This window comes from Ambystoma mexicanum, chromosome 6p, assembly GCF_040938575.1.
Source record: "Ambystoma mexicanum isolate Mex_15411 chromosome 6p, UKY_AmexF1_1, whole genome shotgun sequence".
NCBI lineage: Eukaryota > Metazoa > Chordata > Amphibia > Caudata > Ambystomatidae > Ambystoma > Ambystoma mexicanum.
Window position 1 is genome coordinate 787,812,598 of NC_090935.1, and position 20,431 is coordinate 787,833,028.

At 48.3% G+C, this 20,431-nt stretch overlaps 1 protein-coding gene across 8 annotated transcripts in view; it reads right to left on the reverse strand.

Moving 5' to 3' along the window:
* ERAP1 (endoplasmic reticulum aminopeptidase 1) overlaps positions 1 to 20,431 on the reverse strand; it is a 1,074,730-nt gene that overhangs the window by 858,446 nt on the left and 195,853 nt on the right. For all 8 annotated transcript variants that reach the window (XM_069627669.1, XM_069627672.1, XM_069627670.1 and 5 more), the window contains one exon: positions 9,803 to 9,937. In XM_069627669.1, coding sequence (XP_069483770.1) covers positions 9,803 to 9,937 — 135 coding nt within the window. The remainder of the gene's footprint in view (positions 1 to 9,802; positions 9,938 to 20,431) is intronic.

Consider the following 20,431-nt stretch of genomic DNA (forward strand, 5'->3'; position numbering starts at 1 on the left):
AGGTGAATGAAGCGCCGTACTCCAAAGCATCAGAAACTCCTTGCCGGTAACTGTAACCAGCTGAAACTCACTTGTGTAGAAGGTTATGTTAAAGGACATTTGTACTGCACACTATCACCACCGGAGTGGTCTCATGGTGCTCTGGCGGCTCTGAAAGAGGAGGGGAGGTTGAGTTAGTGGGAGGAAGCAGGAAAAGTGCAAGAGAGCAGTGATGTGCTGTTGGCAGCCTCAGACCGGTGGGTCCGTTGGCTGGGCCTGGGGTGTTTGCGACCGGTAGTCGTTGTGTACTGTTGTGCGAGTCTATGTGTGTTTTTGTTTTGTTGTTGCAATGTAGTGAAGTTTGTGCGGTTTGTTGTGCTGTAGGTTTTGGTTGTGTTTGGTTTGGAGTTTGAGAGGTGTATGCAGAAGGGGAAATTGTTAGTAGGGTTGGTTAGTTTGCGTCTCTATCCTTAATTGAGGCGCTCGGCTTGTGTAGTCTCCCCTGATGCGGCTCTGTCTTGATCTGGGTCCAACTGGCATATAAGGTTCCTCACTCCTCTGGCCCCCACCTCTAGCATGCTCTCTCATAGGCCCCCCTATCCTCCCTTCACACTCATGTGGCCAGTGCACCTGCCAATGTCAACATCTCAGGTAGTGTGGTGATTGCCAATATCTCAACCATTCCACAACACTTGGTACCTGGTGGTAACTAAGGGGCGGGCGAAAGTGTTGGGGGGATGGTCTGGGGTAGTTGACTCAATCTCCGTGCGTGTCGCCTGTGTTCCAGTCTATCCGGTGTCACCCGTCCAGGTGTCGTGGGAGCTACCCTGTCGGTTCAGGGATGTCCGTGTCCTTTCCAGTTTAGTCATCCTTTTTCCAATTTTGGTTTTCAGATTTAGTCTGTGGTGTCGAAGAGCCAGGTTTTTAATGATTTCCTGAATTTTAGGTGATCTTCAGTGTTTCTTATTTCTTTTGGGATGTTGTTCCAGGTTTTTGCGTCCAAGTGGCAGAAGGAGGTGCCTCCAAGTATTTTCTTAAGGTATGGTTTGAGTTTCAGGCGGATTTCCTTGCTTGATCGGAGGGGTCTCATCGGTTTGTAGACTGTTATTTTCTTTTGTAGGAATTCTGATCCTTGTCCGCTGATTGCCCTGTGCATTATGCACATTGTTTTGAAGGTGATGCAATGTTTTACTGGGAGCCAGTGTAGTGTTTTTAGGGCTGGACTGATGTGGTCTCTTCTGGATAGTTTGAGGAGTTGTCTTGCTGCTGCATTTTGGATCCGTTGCAGTTTCTTCAGGAGGTATTATAGTATTCCGAGGTAGAGGCTGTTTGCATAGTCGATTTTTGACATGATTAGGGTGTGAAGGAGAGGAAAGGTAGAATTCTTCTTGCCGTGTGGAGGAGGAAAAAGCATTTCTTCACTGTTGCATTTATTTGTGGTTCTAGGGTTGGGGTGTTGTCCATTAGGACTCCCAGATTTTTTATTACCTTCGATGGTTTTGGTGCGTTTCCCATTTCCGTAGGCCACGGGATGGTGGTTTTGTTCTCTTGGTCTTTGGATACGATCATGATTTCGGTCTTTTCTGGGTTTATTTTCAGGTTGTTGGCATCCATCCAGTTCAAGACTTCTTTTAGACAGTCGATTAGGGTTAAATGGTCGGAATCGGTGTCAATGTAAAGTGGGTGAAGTTGTTTGTAGTTGTGGGAAATCTTGTTGAACAAAGGGTAATGTATCACACGCTTATTCTACACCATCTAACGTGCTTGTGTGTGAAGAAAGTCTTTCTTTTCACATTGTTATATTAAAAATCATTAATCGGAGAGGTTGCGTGTCTCATATTAAAAGGGAGAACAGTAGTTGTAAGATGTAGCAGACTTTCCCAAAGAATTACGAGAATATTTCACTACAGAGAGGCTGCGTAAGAAGTATTCTGTTTCCCGATCACTGTCAAAGACAAATGCTGTCTGAATTAAAGGGAACGCAAGTAGCAAGTTGGAGTTTACCATCAAAGAGAAATTGCATATTCATAAATCTGATTTGCATGAACCATGACTCCTGTAACATTTTACACAAACATTCAATTGTGGCAGAATTTGTTGAACTCACAAGTAGAACAAGCATTACCCAAGCTAGTAGACAGAACCTTCCAAAGGGGAAACCAGTCCAATTCAGAACTGAACCTCGCTGTCTCGAAGTTGTTGAAGCTGATACAACCCCGCAGTCTTCTGATACAAGGGTGACAAAGTTATATAGGTGCACATGAAGCTAGGCAAGGGAGCAGGATGCTTGTAACAAGAACTAATCAAGAATCTCTGAAGCTGAAACTGTGGCAGCTCGTAGCTAAAGCAGAATTCTGGTAACTTTAAGACTTGAAGGAGAGGCAAAGAGACTGACCATTCTTGTAATAGTGGAATGAAGGGTGTTTGCCAACCTGTAGAGGTCTAAGAGTCTTGTTTAAGTTGCCTAACACAATTCCACAATATCAAGTCGCAACAGAAAGTAGTAGAACTGTGGTTGTCTAGAATTTTGGGAGAACATTTTCATTTTGATTAAGTTGAAGTAGAAGCAGTTTGTGAGGCAAAGAAGCCTGCATTCACAGTATCATTGTGAGGAGGAAGTTACCAAAGAGAGAGCAACTCCTTTAAGAGAAGCATCCTGACAAATTGCATTCAAGACGCTGTAGAAGTTACACAAGCAAAGTTGTTGTTAAAATGGAAGTGGTACTGTTTTGCTTGGCACATTATCCAGGATTACCATTGGTGCTGTTTTCTTTGTGGAACTTTGAAAGGGAAGCTTTTCATCCAACGAAGAAGAAATTCTCAGGAATTTAGTTTGAGTGACTTTTTGTTTCTTTGGAACTTTTGAAGAACTGATTTAAGACTATTTTCCTTGGGAGAAATTGACTTTGGACATTTTTGGGGGAGCAGAATCTGCCCAGAACAAGTAGAAGTCATCCAAGACATTCGTTCTTTGGTAATCTTTTATTTATGTTGTTTATGCTTTACTTTGAATGTTTTGTTGTTTAGTGTGAGCGTTAGTTTTGTTTATGCTAGAAGGTTTTACCTTAGATCCTAGACTAGGTAGGGAATCCCTTGTTAGAGTAGGTTTAGTTAGGGTTTCTTTATTGTTTTTGCTTAAAACAAAATGTCAAACCTTGAGAAGAACAAGTTACTTTCTTACCTGGTAACGTTCTTTCGATGGGATGGTCTGACGACGTATTCCATATCTATGACAGATAATCACTACAGCTGTGCTGCTTCGGAAGCTTTTTTCGCCATCTGCATCCTGCGTCGATGACGTCGATGCGCCGTCATCGAGGACCTCCTCCGACGTCCGACGTCATCCGATGTGATAAGTAGGACGCACGACGCCCGTAACCTCAGTTGTAGTTTTTTCCCCCAGAACGTGTGACATTAGTCTACTGCCAGTCAGACACAAAGCCTTGCGGAACGTAAGCTGCAATCGCAAAAGAATTTCTGTAGCGGGGAAGGCAGGGAGGGAGCGATATGGAATACGTCGTCGAACCATCCCATCGAAAGAACGTTACCAGGTAAGAAAATAACTTGTTCTTCGAGGGGATTGGGTCCTCCGACGTATTCCATATCTATGACAGACTCCCAAAGCAGTACCAGAGCAAGGAGGAGGGAAAGAATTTAGAATCAAAATTTAGAATTGCCAATCAAATAGCAGAGCAAAGGACCGCCTTGCCAAAGGCCAGATCCTGTCCTCGGATGGAATCGAGGGAATAGTGACGTACAAATGTATGTACTGAAGCCCAGGTGGCTGCATCACAGATGTTGCGAATAGGAACACCCCTCTGCAGGGCAGTAGATACAGCCATACCCCTGGTAGAATGGGCCCGCAAGCCAGCCGGTGGGTCCTTACCCGCCAAGCGGTAACACTCCGAGATGGCCAAAATAATCCAGCGAGACAAAGTCTGTTTCGTCACAGCTTGTCCCAAACGCTTTCCAGCGTAACCAATAAAGAGTTGATTGTCCACTATGACCCGGGACATGCGTGAAACATAAAAGCTTAAAGCTCTCCTAGGATCAAGCCTATGGAGCCTATCCTCTTCCTTACCAGGATGTGGAGGAGGATAGAATGCCGGAAGAACAACCTTCTGGCTCAAATGAAATTCCGAAAACACCTTCGGAAGAAAAGAAGGACGAACTCTAAGGACAACCCTGTCCTTGTGAAATACAGTGAAGGGTGGCTTAACTGAAAGTGCCTGTAACTCACTCACTCACTCTGCGAGCGGAAGTAATCGCAACTAAAAACACAGTTTTCAGAGTTAACAGCCTCAAAGGGCAAGAATGTAAAGGCTCAAACGGAGCACCCATAAGAAACTTAAGAACAAGGTTTAAATCCCAACCGGGCACCAGGAAAGGTGACGGAGGGAACACATTAGTGAGCCCTTTCAGAAACTGTGAAATTAAAGGGATTTTAAAGTAGGAACACTCTTCAGACAAGCGCTTAAAGATGGACAGCGCCGCCAGGTAACCTTTAATGGTACCCACTAGCAAGCCCCAGTGGGCCAAAGAAACTAAAAAGGACAGAACCATGGGGATGTCACATGCAAAAGGATCCACATTCTGAACTCTGCACCAGTCGCAGAACTTATGCCAACGGCAACGGTACAGAGACTTTGTTGCTGACCTTCGGGCCGAGAGCAACACCTCCATCACGTCTTCAGGGAGGTCCCAATCCATATACCTCAACCTTTCAGAAGCCAAGCGTGAAGGTTGAGGGATCTGACCTCTGGATGGAGAACCTGACCCCCCTCCCGTGAGAGCAGATCGTCTCGGTAGGGAAGACGACGTGGAGGGCAGATGGAGAAGTCGAGAAGGTCCGGGTACCACGTCCTCCGAGCCCACGCCGGTGCAATGAGGATCATCCGGGAACCAAACTACCGTAACCTCCGCAGCACTTGCAGGATGACGGGGACTGGAGGAAACGCGTACAGCAGTGGGAATGACCACTCCACCACGAACACGTCTACTAAGGCTCCTTTTGGAGGAAATTCCCGCGAGCAGAACCTCTCGCACTTCCGGTTGACACTGGAGGCGAAGAGATCCACTTGAGGGGTCCCCCAAAGGGCGAAGATCTCCAGGAGAATCTCCTGAGCCAACTCCCACTCGTGAGAGATCGTGCTCTGCCTGCTCAGAGCGTCCGACGTCACGTTTTCGTCTCCGGCCAGATGAACTGCCGAGATCGAAACTTCCTGCTGGATGGCCCAGAACTCGAGCTGCATCGCCTCCCTGCACAGAGGAAGTGACCCTGCCCCGCCCTTTTTGTTGAGGTAGTGCATGGCCACTGTGTTGTCCGTCAGGATCAGGACATTCTTTCCTCGCACAGTCGGCAGAAAAGCCTTCAGGGCTAGCCTGACGGCCCTCAGCTCCAACAGATTGATATGGAGTCTGGACTCCGACGGAGACCAACGACCGCTGACTGTCAGCTCGTTGGCATGAGCTCCCCATCCCATGAGGGATGCATCCGTCACGATCGTCACCTCCGGCCAGGGAAGCCAAAACGGAGCCCCCTTCATCAAGTTGCCCTCGACGGCCCACCACAGAAGGTCCTGGGATCGAGGGCGGCACCTGAACCAGGTCCGACATCCTGCCGGAGGACTGCGACCATTGCATCTTGAGTGCCCACTGCAAAGTTCTCATCCGCAGGTGAGCCTCTGGTACCAGAAGAATGCAGGATGCCATGAGGCCGAGCAACCTCAAGAACTCGAACGCTGGGAGCTTCTGGGCATGCTGAAACTTGTGCACCATCTGCTGAATGTGAAGAGCCCTCACCTGGGGAGGAAAACACTGCCCAGGGAAGTGTCGAGCACTGCTCCGATGTACTGGAGCCGCTGTGTTGGCGTCAAATGGGACTTCTTTAAATTGAGGGAGAAGCCCAGCCTGTGAAGGGAGTGGCAGGTGACGGACAGATGATCCAGGACTTGCTCGGGAGAGCTCCCCCTGATCAACCAATCGTCCAGGTAGGGGTAGACGTGAATCCCCCCCTTGCCTGAGATGCGCTGCCACCACCAGCATGAGCTTGGTGAAAACCCTCGGGGCGGAGGTCAATCCGAAAGGCAGGACCCGAAACTGAAAGTGCGAGTCACCAACCACGAAACTCAGGTACTTCTTGTGCTTGGGATGGATCGGCACATGGAAGTAAGCATCCTTGAGATCGAGAGACACCAACCAGTCCTGAAGCTGAAGGGCCTGGAGGACTTCAGAGAGAGTAACCATCTTGAACTTGTCCTTCCTGAGGAGTTTGTTCAAACCGCGCAAGTCCATGATGGGTCTCAATCCCCCGTCTTTCTTCGAAATCAAAAAATAAGGGGAATACCATCCCTTGTTCCTCTCCACTACAGGCACCAGTTCTATGGCGCCTTTCTCCAGCAGGGGTTGAATTTCCTGCGCAAGGTGCGGATCCAGACTCTTCAAAGAGAGGTTCCCTGGTGGATTGTCGTGAGGCCTCTGCCGAAAGGGAAGACAGTAGCCGTGGGTTATGATCTCCAGAACCCACACATCTGAAGTAATGGCACGCCACTCTACAAGATGCTGCGCCAGCCTTCCCCCAATCGGCGAACCATGGGACCTGGCCTCATGACTGAGTGGTAGCGGCTGCGGCGTTGCCTGAGGGCAAAGAGGCAACTGCCCGAGCGGCCTTGGCACCACGGGTTCCCTGTCGTCCACCTCTGGTACCCCTGCATTGGCCTCTTTGACTGCCAGCTCCTCTCGCTTTACTGAAGGATGAGTAATAGCGAAAGGAACCACCCCTCCATTGCTGTCCCCTAGGACGAAAAGGCGGAGGTTGGCGAACTGCAGCGCCCAACGACTTCGCTGCAGCTTTGGAGGTCTGCAACCTCTCAAGGCTCTCGTCAGCCTTGCTGCCAAAAAGGTGGTCACCGTCAAAGGGCATGTTGAGGAGCCGGGACTGCACATCAGGAGCAAACCCCGACTTCCGCAACCACGCAAACCTGAGTATCACGGTGCTCGCCGCCATGGACCTGCTGACGCATTCAGCCATGTCCAAACCCGACTGATCGGACTCACACATGGCATCCTTACCATCCTGGACCATAGCAAGGAAACCATCCCGTTCGTCCCCTTCGGGAATATGTTCAGCCGCTAACGCAACACAGTTCCACAGAGTGTGTGTGAAACGAGACAAGGCACATATGGAGTTGGCCGCCTGAAGTGCCATACCCTCAGAAGAAAACACTTTCTTCGCCCAGCCGTCAAAACGTTTGTCGTCCCTATCAGGAGGGATGGTAGGGTACGACGCCTGCTTTGCCGTGGCCGTGGCCGCCTGCACCACCAAACTCTCCGGAGTGGGGTGCCTGGTCAAGTAGCAGGGGTCGCTACTGGCTGGACGGTATTTTCGCGACAAGGACCTGCCTACCGCCGGGAGACTCTCCGGAGCAGTCCAAGCCGCCGCCACCCTTCTCTGTAGAGCCATATGAAACGGCAGTACCGGGTCAGTTGGGGGACCAACATCAAGGATGTCCGTGAGATCATCCTGCACAAACTCCCCTGGGGGAGCAGACCATCCCAAGTACTCAGAGACCCTAGCCATAAGGCGCCGGTACGAGGAATAGGCATGAAAACCAGGCTCAGGCCTACAAAACTCCACCTCCGGAGAGGTGTCCAGTCCATTGGCATCATGCAGTGACTGCCTCAAATCGTCAAATTGGCTATGGCCCGAGACCATCTCATCTGGAACCTGACTAGGAACCAGGCCATCAGAATCCTCATCCACCTCCGAAATATATTCCAGGTGGCGAAAAGAAGGCACCCGAGAGTGCTTGCTCTTAACCAGAGCCTTTCTAGGGGGTTCCCCCATGCCACGGGGTACCTCCGACACCCCGGCCTCGAAAGGCATCGAGGGCGTCGAGTGAATCGGCGCCGGCGTCGAGAGAACAGGCATCGGCCCCGAGAGGATCGGCGTCGACGTCAAGTAAATCGGCGTCGACGTCAGATGCAGCGCCACCAGCATTGACGGCGTCGACACAGTCCTTGAAGCCGGAGCTCCGAGCGTGTCCTTCGACGACCTGGGCGTCGACGGCTTCGACGACTTCCTCGGAGCCGGAGCCTCGAGAAAGCCTGTCGACGCCCTTGACGCCTCAGGCGTCGATGTCTTCCTCGAAGACATCACAGGGGCACACGCTCTCGAACGCGTCGAGGACCGGGACTTGGAACGGGTACGTTGAGAACGAGTCCCCTTGTCCGAACGGGACCTCTCCCGTGACTCGCGCCGACCACTCTTGCGAGCGGTGTCTCTCGACCTCTCACGGCCGACCCCACTCGGGGGCGCGGACGGCTTAGTACCCTGCGACTCGAGAATCGCCAGCATTTTCTTCCCGAAGGAAGCCCATTCCTCCGGCGTCGCACGGCTGGTGGGGTAAGCGACGTGCCGGGCAGAGTCCTCAGAAGAGGACCTGGAAGTCGACCGCTGTCGGCGCTTCCGAGAATGCCTCGAAGAGGCCGAGGAGTGGCGAGACCGACTCCTAGAAGGAGACCCACAAGACTTCCGACGACGACGCGGAGAGTCACCTCTCGAATCATCCGTCGAAAGCCCCGCAGACTTCGACTTTCGGGGCTTGGACACCCGACCTACCGTTCCCGTAAGGCTTTGGACTTGAGCGACTGGCAGTCGATATAGTCGTCCGTGTCGTGGGCCTCCCCGAGGCACCAGAGGCAGGCGTCGTGCGAGTCCGTCACCGACATCTTGGACCCACACTCCCCACAGTTCTTGAAGCCAGGACGCGGGGTCGAAGACGAAGTAGAAGACATCTTCTTACGAAGGATTTTCGCACAAAAACGAACAGGTTCGAAGAACCGAGAAGAACAGAACTCCAAAGAGTCGAGGCGTAACCGAGATTCACGAAGCAACACGTTCGCGGAAAACATGGAACTGAGGCTACGGGCGTCGTGCGTCCTACTTATCACATCGAATGACGTCGGACGAGGTCCTCAATGACGGCGCATTGACGTCATCGACACAGGAAAAAGTTTGAGAAGCAGCACAGCTGTGGTGATTATCTGCCATAGATATGAAATACGTCGGAGGACCCAACCCCCTCGAAAACTAAATTCAGTTGTGAGCCTTACATTACTGAACCCTCACATATATCAGTGACAATGTGACAGCAAGAGTACATTTCTTTGGGACACAGCCTTATTCTTTGTGCTGTAGTTCTCGGGGGTTGGGGGGACAGGCTATTATAAATGAGGCTATCGACCCCACTGTCTATAGTTGAGAGCTCTTTCATACTTTACAAGCAGAACACATGCACAATGAACAACATGCAAATTACACGCAAATTTGTCAAATATGTCAAAAATACATTCAAAGCATATGCACTTGTCTGTGTTTCACTGATGAATATAGTGAAAAAGCGATCTTAAGTATTAGTATTATGTGGAGAAATAAGATTTGCAATAAAATAAAGATTCCTGAAATGCAAATTTACATGCATTATGAAATCGGCTATACCCTAATGAAACAAAAGGAATTATTGGTGTTGATATACAAGTATGAGGCAGACAAGCAAGTCGATCAGATAAACAGGTTCATTCACATGGGGTTATGTACTGTGTATTACTGACCGATTCAACGCAACAAAGAAAAATGCATCTGAGGATATTATTTAAGGCAGGCAGCTGTGTTTTCTCTTTCGAGGTGGGAAAATGTTTAATACACGAATTACAGTTGCTGCCAAACCACACCAAAACACACTGAATACATGACAATTCATCCTGATAAATGACAATTTATTTCACATAATGCCAGTTCAGTGTGAATAACATTCAGACTTACCTTAACACCACTCCTGGACATCTTGCTGACAGATTTAAAATCCGAAACAATAAAGGCCACAAGGTAGGTGCTCATCTTGACACTAACTGCAAAATTGTCTTCAATCAGCCCATCAGCTATATTCACAGACTTCACCTACAAATTAGATTACAGTAGTATAACAAAGATCAGAAAGAATAAGTCGTTCTTGGTTTGCTCAACATTGACACTGACATAATGGTGCATGTAGAAATGTTTCATAGTGTAGATATCTGAACTTTCCACTTCCAAACAATTAAACAATATTTATACTAGTTCAACCCAGCCTGGATTATGACAGACTATTGTTGTTGATCTTAAACTATGGCCCGATCAACCATTCTCATGCCATGTAGTCAACTTTCTTACAAACATCTGCATAGTTATCATAGGGATCCAGCAAATTGTTATAAGACCCACCCACAACCAAGGTAATACACTGGATATGGTGTTCTGTTTACCCAATTTTTAGGATTCCCTTTCCTGCTCGGCCAGTGACATGGATTACCCACGCACTGGTTCAATTTTCCAGCTCTCAAGCATCAATCATTCAGAAATCTGCCCACCTCGTTCTAGTTCATCCTACCCACGCATGGTGGAAAGTGACCAAATTCTTAACCATTTCTATCCCTCCCCTACTCTTTCCCCTACTCTTTCACACCTTCCAATAGCGATACATCTTCACTGCTTTCCTCTTGCAATGACTGCCCATCCTCAGCCTCAAACCAACTTTCACGCTGTGAAGTTGGAAATGGTTTTGGTTAAGGTTAACTTAAGGTTGGGGTTGGAAGTCAAGGGGAGGCAGGGGAAAGAATATGGGGTAGAAAGTGAAAGACGGAGGAAGTAAAGGTATAGAGAAGTTAAAGTGTCAAAGTGAATGTATGGAGAAGTGAATGCAGGCAAAGTAAAAACATACATCCAGAAAGATCACATGACCAACAAAAAACAGCTACAATCTGGTTATTCTGCTAGTCTCAAAACAAAACCAATCCCAGACTCCTTCCAACTGTAAAACTAGTTGCCTCAAACTCGCTACATGGAAAACACCCCTTAAACTAACTATAATACCGGGAAACCCACATGCGACCCACTGACAAAGACTAATAAAATACACGCTAGTGCTTATCAAAGCCAAAAACGAATATAACAAATACTCCACTCATCGCTCACGTTCCTGTCTGTTCTATGACTACTTCTCACTTATTAAACTATGCCCTTCTAAAATGTATCACCTTACACGAGACACAGAAATTTACAACTGACAGCCACCACAGTCATAGCCATTATCAACTGAACATTAATTAAGTCCCATTTCAATCCCCCACAATAGCAGGTAACATTACTCTAAGTAATTTGAGCATAGACTTTGGGTTCTGCGACGAATCCAGTGGAGTCATCACAGATTCCCCTGCGGTGACCTCCTCCCATGTGGCCAGGAAAAGGCAGTCGCTACCTAATCCTGACCCTAGGGGTGGCTACATGAGGGAAGATCACATGGAAGGAGAGAAATGGCATAGCTCCATTGGATGAGGCACGTTATACACTATTTACTTATATTAAAACCCCCCTTATGCACATTACCCTGATGGGCCTGTTCTCATGTCTCTGTTGCCCCATTCAGGAAAGGTGCTGAAAACTTTTTTCCAACATTCTTTGTGCCAATCTCCCATCCGTGGCCCAAGGGATACAGGATCCAAGAGAACCTTTTTTTGTTTCCGATTTCCCTTCAAGAAAAACAGATTTGTCATATGAAATCCTTAAAAGAAACTCCTCAAATATTATGCATCATGTAACATCCATGGACTTCGATTCCCATAACCACCTAAGTACAGGGACGAGGAGGATAAAAGAATCAATGCAAAGCAACGAGAGCCTCAAGCTCATTGAACGTACTTGTTGTTTGGGAAAAGCACAGGTACGCGGGAGCTTTAAAAATGGCAACAGAGTTGTGAGCAGAAGCACAGGGGAAGACGTTGGATCTCCCGGAGAGACAAGCGAATGCTGGAGACGCAACCGGTGTGGCGAGGCAGAGAAGTTCGACAGCATAGAAGAGAAGCCACGCTGTGTGAGTGGAAAGCGCTGTGGATACACCAGGAGTCCAGAGGGGATTCCTGGGCACTCGGCAGCTCAAAGGGGACGCATTGTTCCTTACAGAACATGACCAGAAGCAGACATGTAGAAACGGGGCGATCATTTTCTGGGACGTTTGAGGCAGCAGAGGGTTTCTTCAATAGGTGGGCCGGGAGGAGAGTTCAGGGGCAACATGTTTGTCTTGGAAGCAAGACAATGCAGAGCAACACATATTTGAATCCCGGTCCCACGCTTAGAGGCTGGTCCCCGGTTTGAAGTGTGTTATAAAAGACTAATTAAATTAAATGTAATTCATTCATTCAATTAAGATAGTTGTAGATTTGCAGGGGGCAGGGAAGAGTCCAGAGGAGAGAGACAGGGGTTAAAGAGCTCCGAGAGATAAGGGTAGGCGATTGAGATGAAGGCCCTCATTACAAGTTTGGTGGTATCCCGCCAGTAAATCCGGTGGGATACCACCAAACGGTAATACCGTTACCGACCCCTGGTTTGCCGGAATATCCCGTCAAATAACAGGTGCTGGTAAGTCTATGTAATTTCCCATTCCATGGGGGCCATAGGACTCCTTATGGGGAATTGCTGGTCTAACTGGCACCAGTAATACTGGGACTTTTTGGTGGTCGGGTGCCAGAATTACCGGCAGCTAAGAGCTGTTGGTAAATCCAGCCAACCCACCACCAAACTTGTAGTTTGGCGATGCTGGAAAAGTGGCCGTAATAGAATTATCACTACTTTCTTCATGCACCGCCACACTTGTAGTGAAGCCCTAAGTCTTTGACCATTTGGGTGACAAAAATATCAATAGGAGCGGAAGATTGATTGGCACTGAGAAGGATGTGTGCTAATTCAATAGACGAGGTATGAGAGAAGCTGTCGATAGTAGTAGAGGTAGGCGAGAGGTGGTGGATAGAAAGAGGGTTAGGGAGGGAAAGAGGTCTGCTATAAAAGTGGCACAGAATTTAGAGGAAAAGTTGTTAGCCAAGTTATTAGCAGCAAGGGAGGATGCAATGTATTTTGGCCTGGGAGGTCGGAGCAAAGCTTGGGAAGGTAGATGAAAGTTTGCAGGAATGATTGCAAAGGAAGAATATAAAATTTGTGAAGTAGGAGTATTTTGCAGAATCCAGTGCGAGGTGAGGGCAGCAAGGGAATTTTTGTAGGGTGTCTCTAATTTGCACCAAGTTCACAGTACATGTTTTCTTTGTGCAACAGGGCCGCAGGTACGGCCCTGTCAGGAGGGATAGGAAGCACGAACCCCAACAGCAACCTGGGTGCTCAAGTGAATTTGAGAAGGCCCCTCCACGCTCCTAATTATGTGCAAAGGCCACAGCTGGCTTGTCGCACAAACCGCGAATGCCGGAGCAGGGGAGAACGGCCGAGGCAGGAGCTGCACCACAGCATACTGTGCAGCACAGATGGGTGCAATGAGCGGCACAACTCTGGCTGCAAGAAGGTAAGCTGCAGAGACTCTTCAAATAAACATGGTGTCCAGAAATGGAGACGACACAGAAATAGCACAACCCACTAAACCACCAGAGATTGGGCATATTAAAACAATCCACTAAACTACCAGGGATTGAAATTGACAAAGACCTCCAGAGAGGCCTAAAATAGCAACTGGATCACGTGAGCCATTACAGGCTCCAAACCAGAAACACAGTCCAACTACCTGAGAAAAGGGCGATGCATACAATCCCCTAAGAAGCCTCCCCAGCCCTTACCCTGGAGATAGGCAAGTCACAGAACAGGGTAAGTAACCAATCCTGGGAGGAGGGGGGGTGTATTTAAGAAGGTGTGTGTGCATGGTTGAGTGTGGGTTCATTGGGTGAGGACAGGAGGTGGAAGAGGATGTCCAAGAGACCAGAGGAAGAGAGCGCAACAGAAGTGCAGAAACTATCAGAGAGCTGGGCCTGTGAAGTATTTGTGAGAAGTGGTAGTGATAGGTGGTGGAAGTAGAGAGTGGTAATGAAAGGAGAGAGGGAGCAGCAGTAGTAAAGGGGTGGGGGTAGTAGTAGTAGTAAAAGGAGGTAGGTAGTGGTGGTGGTAGTGGTGGGAAGTAGTATTGGAGTAGGAGCAGAAAAGTGTGATTAGCAGCTGAGGCATAATGGGGGCAAGAGGTAGCATAAGAGGAAGGAGAGCATAATAATGAAGGTAGTAGGAGGTAGCGACAGTGAAGGAATTGAGTAGCAGGTGGAAAGGTAACATCAAATAGTGGAGGTAGGAAGGTGGATTGCGAGACGCAAGGGATAACAGAGTGGTGGTAGGAGAACAGCTTGTTCTGCAGTGGCCAGAAGAGATTGTGCGTGTGCGAGAGAGAAAGAATGACTTAGGAAGGAAGGAGGCACCATCCCTAATTCCCTAAGAAAACTAAGCGAAGCTAGGAGAGGGAGAGTTAGAAGGTCCCTAGGGAGTCAGGTAGCCAATACTTTAGGGAAGCCACACTTAGTCTTAAAAAGAACAAGAGACAGTAGGGGGTCACTTGGCACTAAATACTAGCCTTCTGTTACAGACACCTGATTTCAGGAGGTGGGAAAGACCAGGGAAGTATAGAGAGAGGGACTGCCCTAACGCCAAGACCCCCCAAGTGCCTTGTAGTCTACAAAGATCCCTTTTTAGGAACTTACAGCCATTCCAACTGCTCTATTAAGTCTAATAAACATCCCTGGACTATCAGACGCATTAGCGTGGTTATTTGTTGCAGATGCCCAGTCACATTTGAGAGTCTGATTTTTGGAGGTGATCCAGCCCTGAGAGGGGAACAAGAAGGTGTGAATGTGCAAGCAGGACAGAATTGGTCAAATCGAATTGTCACGAGTGCATAGTGAAAGTCAGAAAAGCCATAGTCAATGAAAGAGGCATGAATAGGGTAGAGGGAGGAGCGAGGCCCTCACATGATCAAAGTAAGGGGCAATTTCCATTTAACCATTGAAGGACTACATGGTGGAGGGACTGAGATTTTAATGTGAACAGGGAAGCGGGTCAATGGAGAGGTCAGAAGAGGAGAATGAATTAAAGAGAAATACATGGTCAAGAGAGTTCCCACCAGAGTGGATAGACTGATCATGGATGGAGTAGAGGGAGTGGCCTGATAGGAGGGTGTTATGTTCAAGGCAGGTGACTGCAGAGGGTTTGGGACGGTTAAAGTCCACCAGCATGAAAATGGGCATGTTGTTAGGGTGTGACTCAAGGAGAAGATTCAGATTAGGGAAGAAGGCGTTTGCGAGGTCCAGGGGGTTGTTGGAGAGCCAGAACAGTGAGAGGAGTAGGAGGGAGTAGTTGAATAGTGGCATATTCAGAACAGGAAGAGGTGATGTCAGACAGCGGTACGGGATTAGGCCCTTAGAGCGAGCCCTGCAATATCTTGCAGGGGTAGTCGTGGCTCTATGGGCTGTCACATTTCTGGTCTGCCTGAGAACATCCAGAGGTCTTCCTTTTTATTTTGTCCTTATTGTGGGATCCCCACACACTTCAATCTGATGTACCGGCTTGATCTCGATTCGGGGTTCAATGCCCGAAGCGAAAACGATTGAGGGAGAAAAGACAGAAAATTATTTTTTCGAAATAATCTTCGGTCTTTTCTCCCCTGAACATTACCCATGTGTCCAAACCCCAACCCTGTTGGCCGATTTAAACTGCTTATTATGATATAGGGTGCTGGCAAGCAAAAAGGTATAATGGAGTCATTCACAAAAATCTCATACAAGGGTTCCCCTGACGTGTCTGCTGCTTCTGCTCCAGTGGTGGATTCTTCTTTCTTGCTTGCTCCTGAATCAGAGCTCAGCTTTGTTATTGAGCATGCAGCAGGGATATGCCTCTAGAAATATGAAACTGTATGCACTAGCTGCAAACGTCAGTTCCCTTCGGCCTAAGCTGGAAAAGGAATGCTCTTGCATCACAGAGGATGAGGACAGAATTGGTGTTGCTGAGGGTAACATCGTCAACGAATCTGAGGAGAGATCTTCATACCATCAAACAGAAATGTGATGGCTTGGAATCCAGGTCCTGACAAAATAATATTCTCATCACCAGTGTGGCAGGGAATGTTGTGAAAGACCCCTTGGAATATTTTGTCGCAGACCTATTGCAAAAAGTGTTTGATAAGCCTGGTTTTTCATTACAATTTGTGGTTGAAAGGGTACACCGTTCACTATAATCTAAGCCTGGTACCCCTCCCACTTCCCCCATCCCCTGACCTATCGTCTCCTGCTTCCTGAACTACATGGACAGGGATCTTGTCTTGAGAATAGATAGGGTGCGTAGTGAACTCCACTTTGAAGCAAATTGGAATTTCATATACCCTGCTTTTCAAACAACGGTGCAGTGTTGGCGAACATGTTTTCACAGTAGTGAAGCAAATTCTCCATGATTGTCAAGTGGCTTATGCAATGTTGTTTCCTGTTAAATTACGTATTAAGAATAAGGGCAGTTTCCACTTCTCCACTTGCTCTCCAGATGTTTTCTCCTCCATTGAAGACAAACTCCCCCTACCAACCCCAGGCTCTCAACCATCTGTTCACGCTCCTAAAGTCTTAAATCCTACTTCTTTATCACCTTCAAATAATGATGACTAGATGTCGGTACATGTACGCCTCTAACCTTGTTTTTTCAGGCTTCATTATGCACAGAACATTTCTGCATTATGAAATTCCGGTGCAGATACACTTTGCATCTTTTGCTGGATTTCTGTAGCTCTTTGGAGTTGATGTTCAGATTGCAGTCGCCCCCAAGGCATTCTATTGTTTTGTAGTTCTGTTGGGAATTCATTGCCGTTTTGGGGTTGGCAATGCATCTGGACGCGGTGCTCGTTAATCACATTCAGCAATGTTAATGGCATGTTTACATTTCTTCATTGCAGATGCTTTCAAACATTTTCTCCTTATATGCTTTTTCTTTAGACTACAATGATTAATACTGGTGAAATGCTTGCAATATTGTTTATGACCTGGAATATCTGGGGCATTAACAAACCAATTAAAGCTCGGGAATGGACCACCTATTTTGATCGACTTGCTACAAGAAAAGCATGCTCCTTCTTCAGTGTGTTAATGTTTTTCTCATCTTCAGGGAAGGTATAAATATTTCACAAGCTACTCGTCCCAACCCACTAGGGTCCTAACTCTTATACTACACTCTCTCCCATTCCAATGTGATGAAGCATTATCAGAAAACTTGTCAGGCGGGGCGCTGTTGCACGGCCACAAGATGGCCGTTGCCTGAGAGACCTCCGTTCCAGCGGCAACAAATATCCTACAACATCATCCTCTTTAGTGGTTTTATAAGGATATGGACATCAGCAGTGGAGAGATAATATAACGCCGTTTCGCCTGGACCCCAGCACTGCCTTACGAAACGACTCTTTGCGGTCACTCAGCATTGTTGTCTCCACCAGGGCCTGCCTGACGCTTCAACCGCGTTGATAATGGTCACCTGTTGGAACAGGGGAACACCTTCTGTGCGCCTGGGAAGATCGGGCGAGGTGCGCGTGCCAGTGGGGCAGGGGCTGGCGAAAATCCTCAGAGGCATGTGAGTATGTGTCAGCATCGTGCTGTCGGAGACCCCGTGAGTTTGGCAGCACTTCCCCAGCCTTCGTATAGCCAGTGGCCCGCTTGGTGGCGGTGCAGCGGCTTGGGTTGGACACGGCCAGATAGTGAGGGACAACAATCACCGTCACACTGCTCCTCCCGCTGTGCCCGTGTCCCAGCGCTGCGTGGGCCGTGGGCCCCTCTCCTAGGTCGGCTGAACTTTGTGGTGCCACGGAGGCCGGGCGCCCACTTGCGCAAGGTACTGGCCCCCTCCCTCGTGGTCTGGTGTCGGCCCGCAGTCCTGCGCCGGCTCCGCGCAGGGGAGCCGACACATACGCTCCTTACCACCAATGTGTTGACTGCTCTTTGAGGAGAGCATGATGTTAGCACACGCTCTGATGTCTTCACTGGGTGCTTCCCGGGCTCGTGCGGAGCGTGCTGGAACTGTGTCCCCTATTTAATTACATTCTCCATGGCAGGCAGAGGGATCTCAGCTGCATTATCCTGGCTCCTTCTCCCCTGGTGTGAGTTTCCAGATGCTTGCCATCTGTCTCTTGGAGGCTGTCTGTGCTGTAGCCTGATTCTGCACTGTGTTGGGTGGTGCTGGGACGGGCACTGATCCTGTGGGGCTTGACCTGGTCTCAGCACACTTCTGCTGGAGGTCTCTCTGACTTGTTGCCCCCAGCTATCTATCACCTCCTGCTGTGGGCTTGCTGTACAACAATATGGGGAATAACAAGAAGAAAGCAAAAATGGATGAATTTACACGCCAGGACCAGTCCTCCCACTACCTGCCACTGCCTTGTCCTCATCCGCGATTGATGTCAATACCCTGAATCAAACTCTATTAACACTGAAAAATAGCACAGACAATCTTGGTTCTAAAATGGACATGTTAACATGCAATGTGGAAACCTCAGCCATCCAAATTGATAAATTGTGTGATCGTATGACTGAAGCTGAGCAATGTATTGGCGATAATGAGGACAGGGTGGCTTCTCTGCAAAGGGAGGTGATCGTTCTCCAACAATCGGTGAAGCGAAAAATGATGATCTAGATGGGAGATCGCACAGGAACAACATCTGCATAGTGCGGGTCCTTGAATCTACCCACATTGACATCATCAAAGTGTTGGTGGAAAATCTTCTGACCGACTTCAGCACCCCCCGGTATCCAGCATGTTCTTGGCCGAGAGGCCGGACTGCTCCCTCGCCCCTAAGCCGCCTCCTGAAGCACCGGATATACCCATCATCGCAAGGATACTCAACTATAAAGACAGGGACACCCTTCTCAGGGCTGCAAGAGACAAGGGCGAGTAGCGGTACGGCTCCTCTGTCATCAGACTTTTCCCTGATTTCAGCCCATAGGTGCAAGAGCAAAGGAAATTGTTTCAGGCTATTAAGAAGAAATTCAGGAAGAAAAATCTTCTATATGTCATGTTGTTTCTGACTAAGCTACGTGTTGTTCACAATGGAAAGACCTGGTTTTTCACAAATCCTTCAGCTGCTGATCATTTTGTTTCTGAACTACCGGGACGGGCAGGGGACCAGGCAGACCCCTAACTGCTGACTGACATATCTCTTCTCTCTTCTCTCTTCTGCAATGCTGTTCCTTTTTCTCTGGGGAACATGGATGTGTGCAGTAACATTCTCATCAGGGATAGATGCTCTTTCGCCCCACTATTGCTCCGATAGTGCTCCACACTTTCCGTTGCAACTGTAGACCCGTATAGGGTCCAATCAGCTCCTTGAAAGAATGATACTGTGTTCTGTTGCTGGCCATCCGAGCTGTTGCGGCCACGGCCAGTACCCAGTCGGCGCAGCCACTGCGTCTTGTTCCTTATGTGGCTTGGTTCAGTTTCGGTGGGAAATATGCCAGTATGCTGGTGTTTCTGGCGTGGGTGGGGCAGGGGGGTTTGATAAAGTTTGTGTTTTTGTTTAAGGTGCTTACATGATCATAGCTTTATGTTGCAGAATAACATGGTATGTGGGTGTGTTGGCCTTCCAGCGAGGAATAATTTTGGGATGTACTGGTTAGGCTGGTGCACCTTGTTGCTAGTCCTATATTCTTGTCGTCGCGTGAGGTGAATCCCTTAATGTGATGTCCTGGAATATTAAGGGGGTAACCAACCAAAAGAAATTTTGTTTGGTAATTTATGATGCTAAAATGCGCAAGGTCAAAATTCTGTGTTTACAGGAGATGCACTTGCCCGGGGATGGTTTGCTCCTGGTGGCCAGGGGCTGGGGGGTGCATCGGTATGGATATTCCTTCCCGTCCCAGTCCAGCCGGGTTGCAATATATACACCAGTCCTTGAAGTTTTGTTTACATGACAACACTTGTGATGAGGAGGTGCGCTACATTTTCCTTGCGTGTGAATGTTTTGGGATGAAGATTTTGTTCATTCATATATTTGCTCCCAACAGCGATTCACCTGAATTTCTTCAGAACTGTGCTGCCATGATACATAGATTTCTCATATATGAAGTGGTATGGGCGGGGAACTTCCATTTTGCAATGTCCTTAGACCTGGATCGATCAACGACAACACAATGTTGCCGAAGGTGTCCACTACTTGGGGCGATATTGCTGAATCCATTGGGCTGGTAGATTTATAGAGACATATACATCCTGATACAAAGGAGTTCGTGTTTTTCTCGGGGGCTCATGGCAGTGCTTCCAGGATAGATTACATTATGTTGACTGTTCCCCTTGCTGGCACAAAACAACTAACCAGAATGTTACCTAGAATGTTATCCTGTTATTTCTATCCCTAATGAGACACAACACACCCCCACGCTGGCGCTTCGGCCCCAAAGCCCTGGAAGATGAAGTATTCTGGATCAGAATCCGGGAGGACATTCTTGAATACTTGCATGCCAATGTTGATTCGTTCCCTGACTGCAGAACGGTTTGGAGGCCTTTAAGGTGTTCATAAGAGGTTGCTGCATCTCTAGAGAGGGAGGCGCCCTTAAATCCTTAAGGACGACACTGCGTCACTTTGAA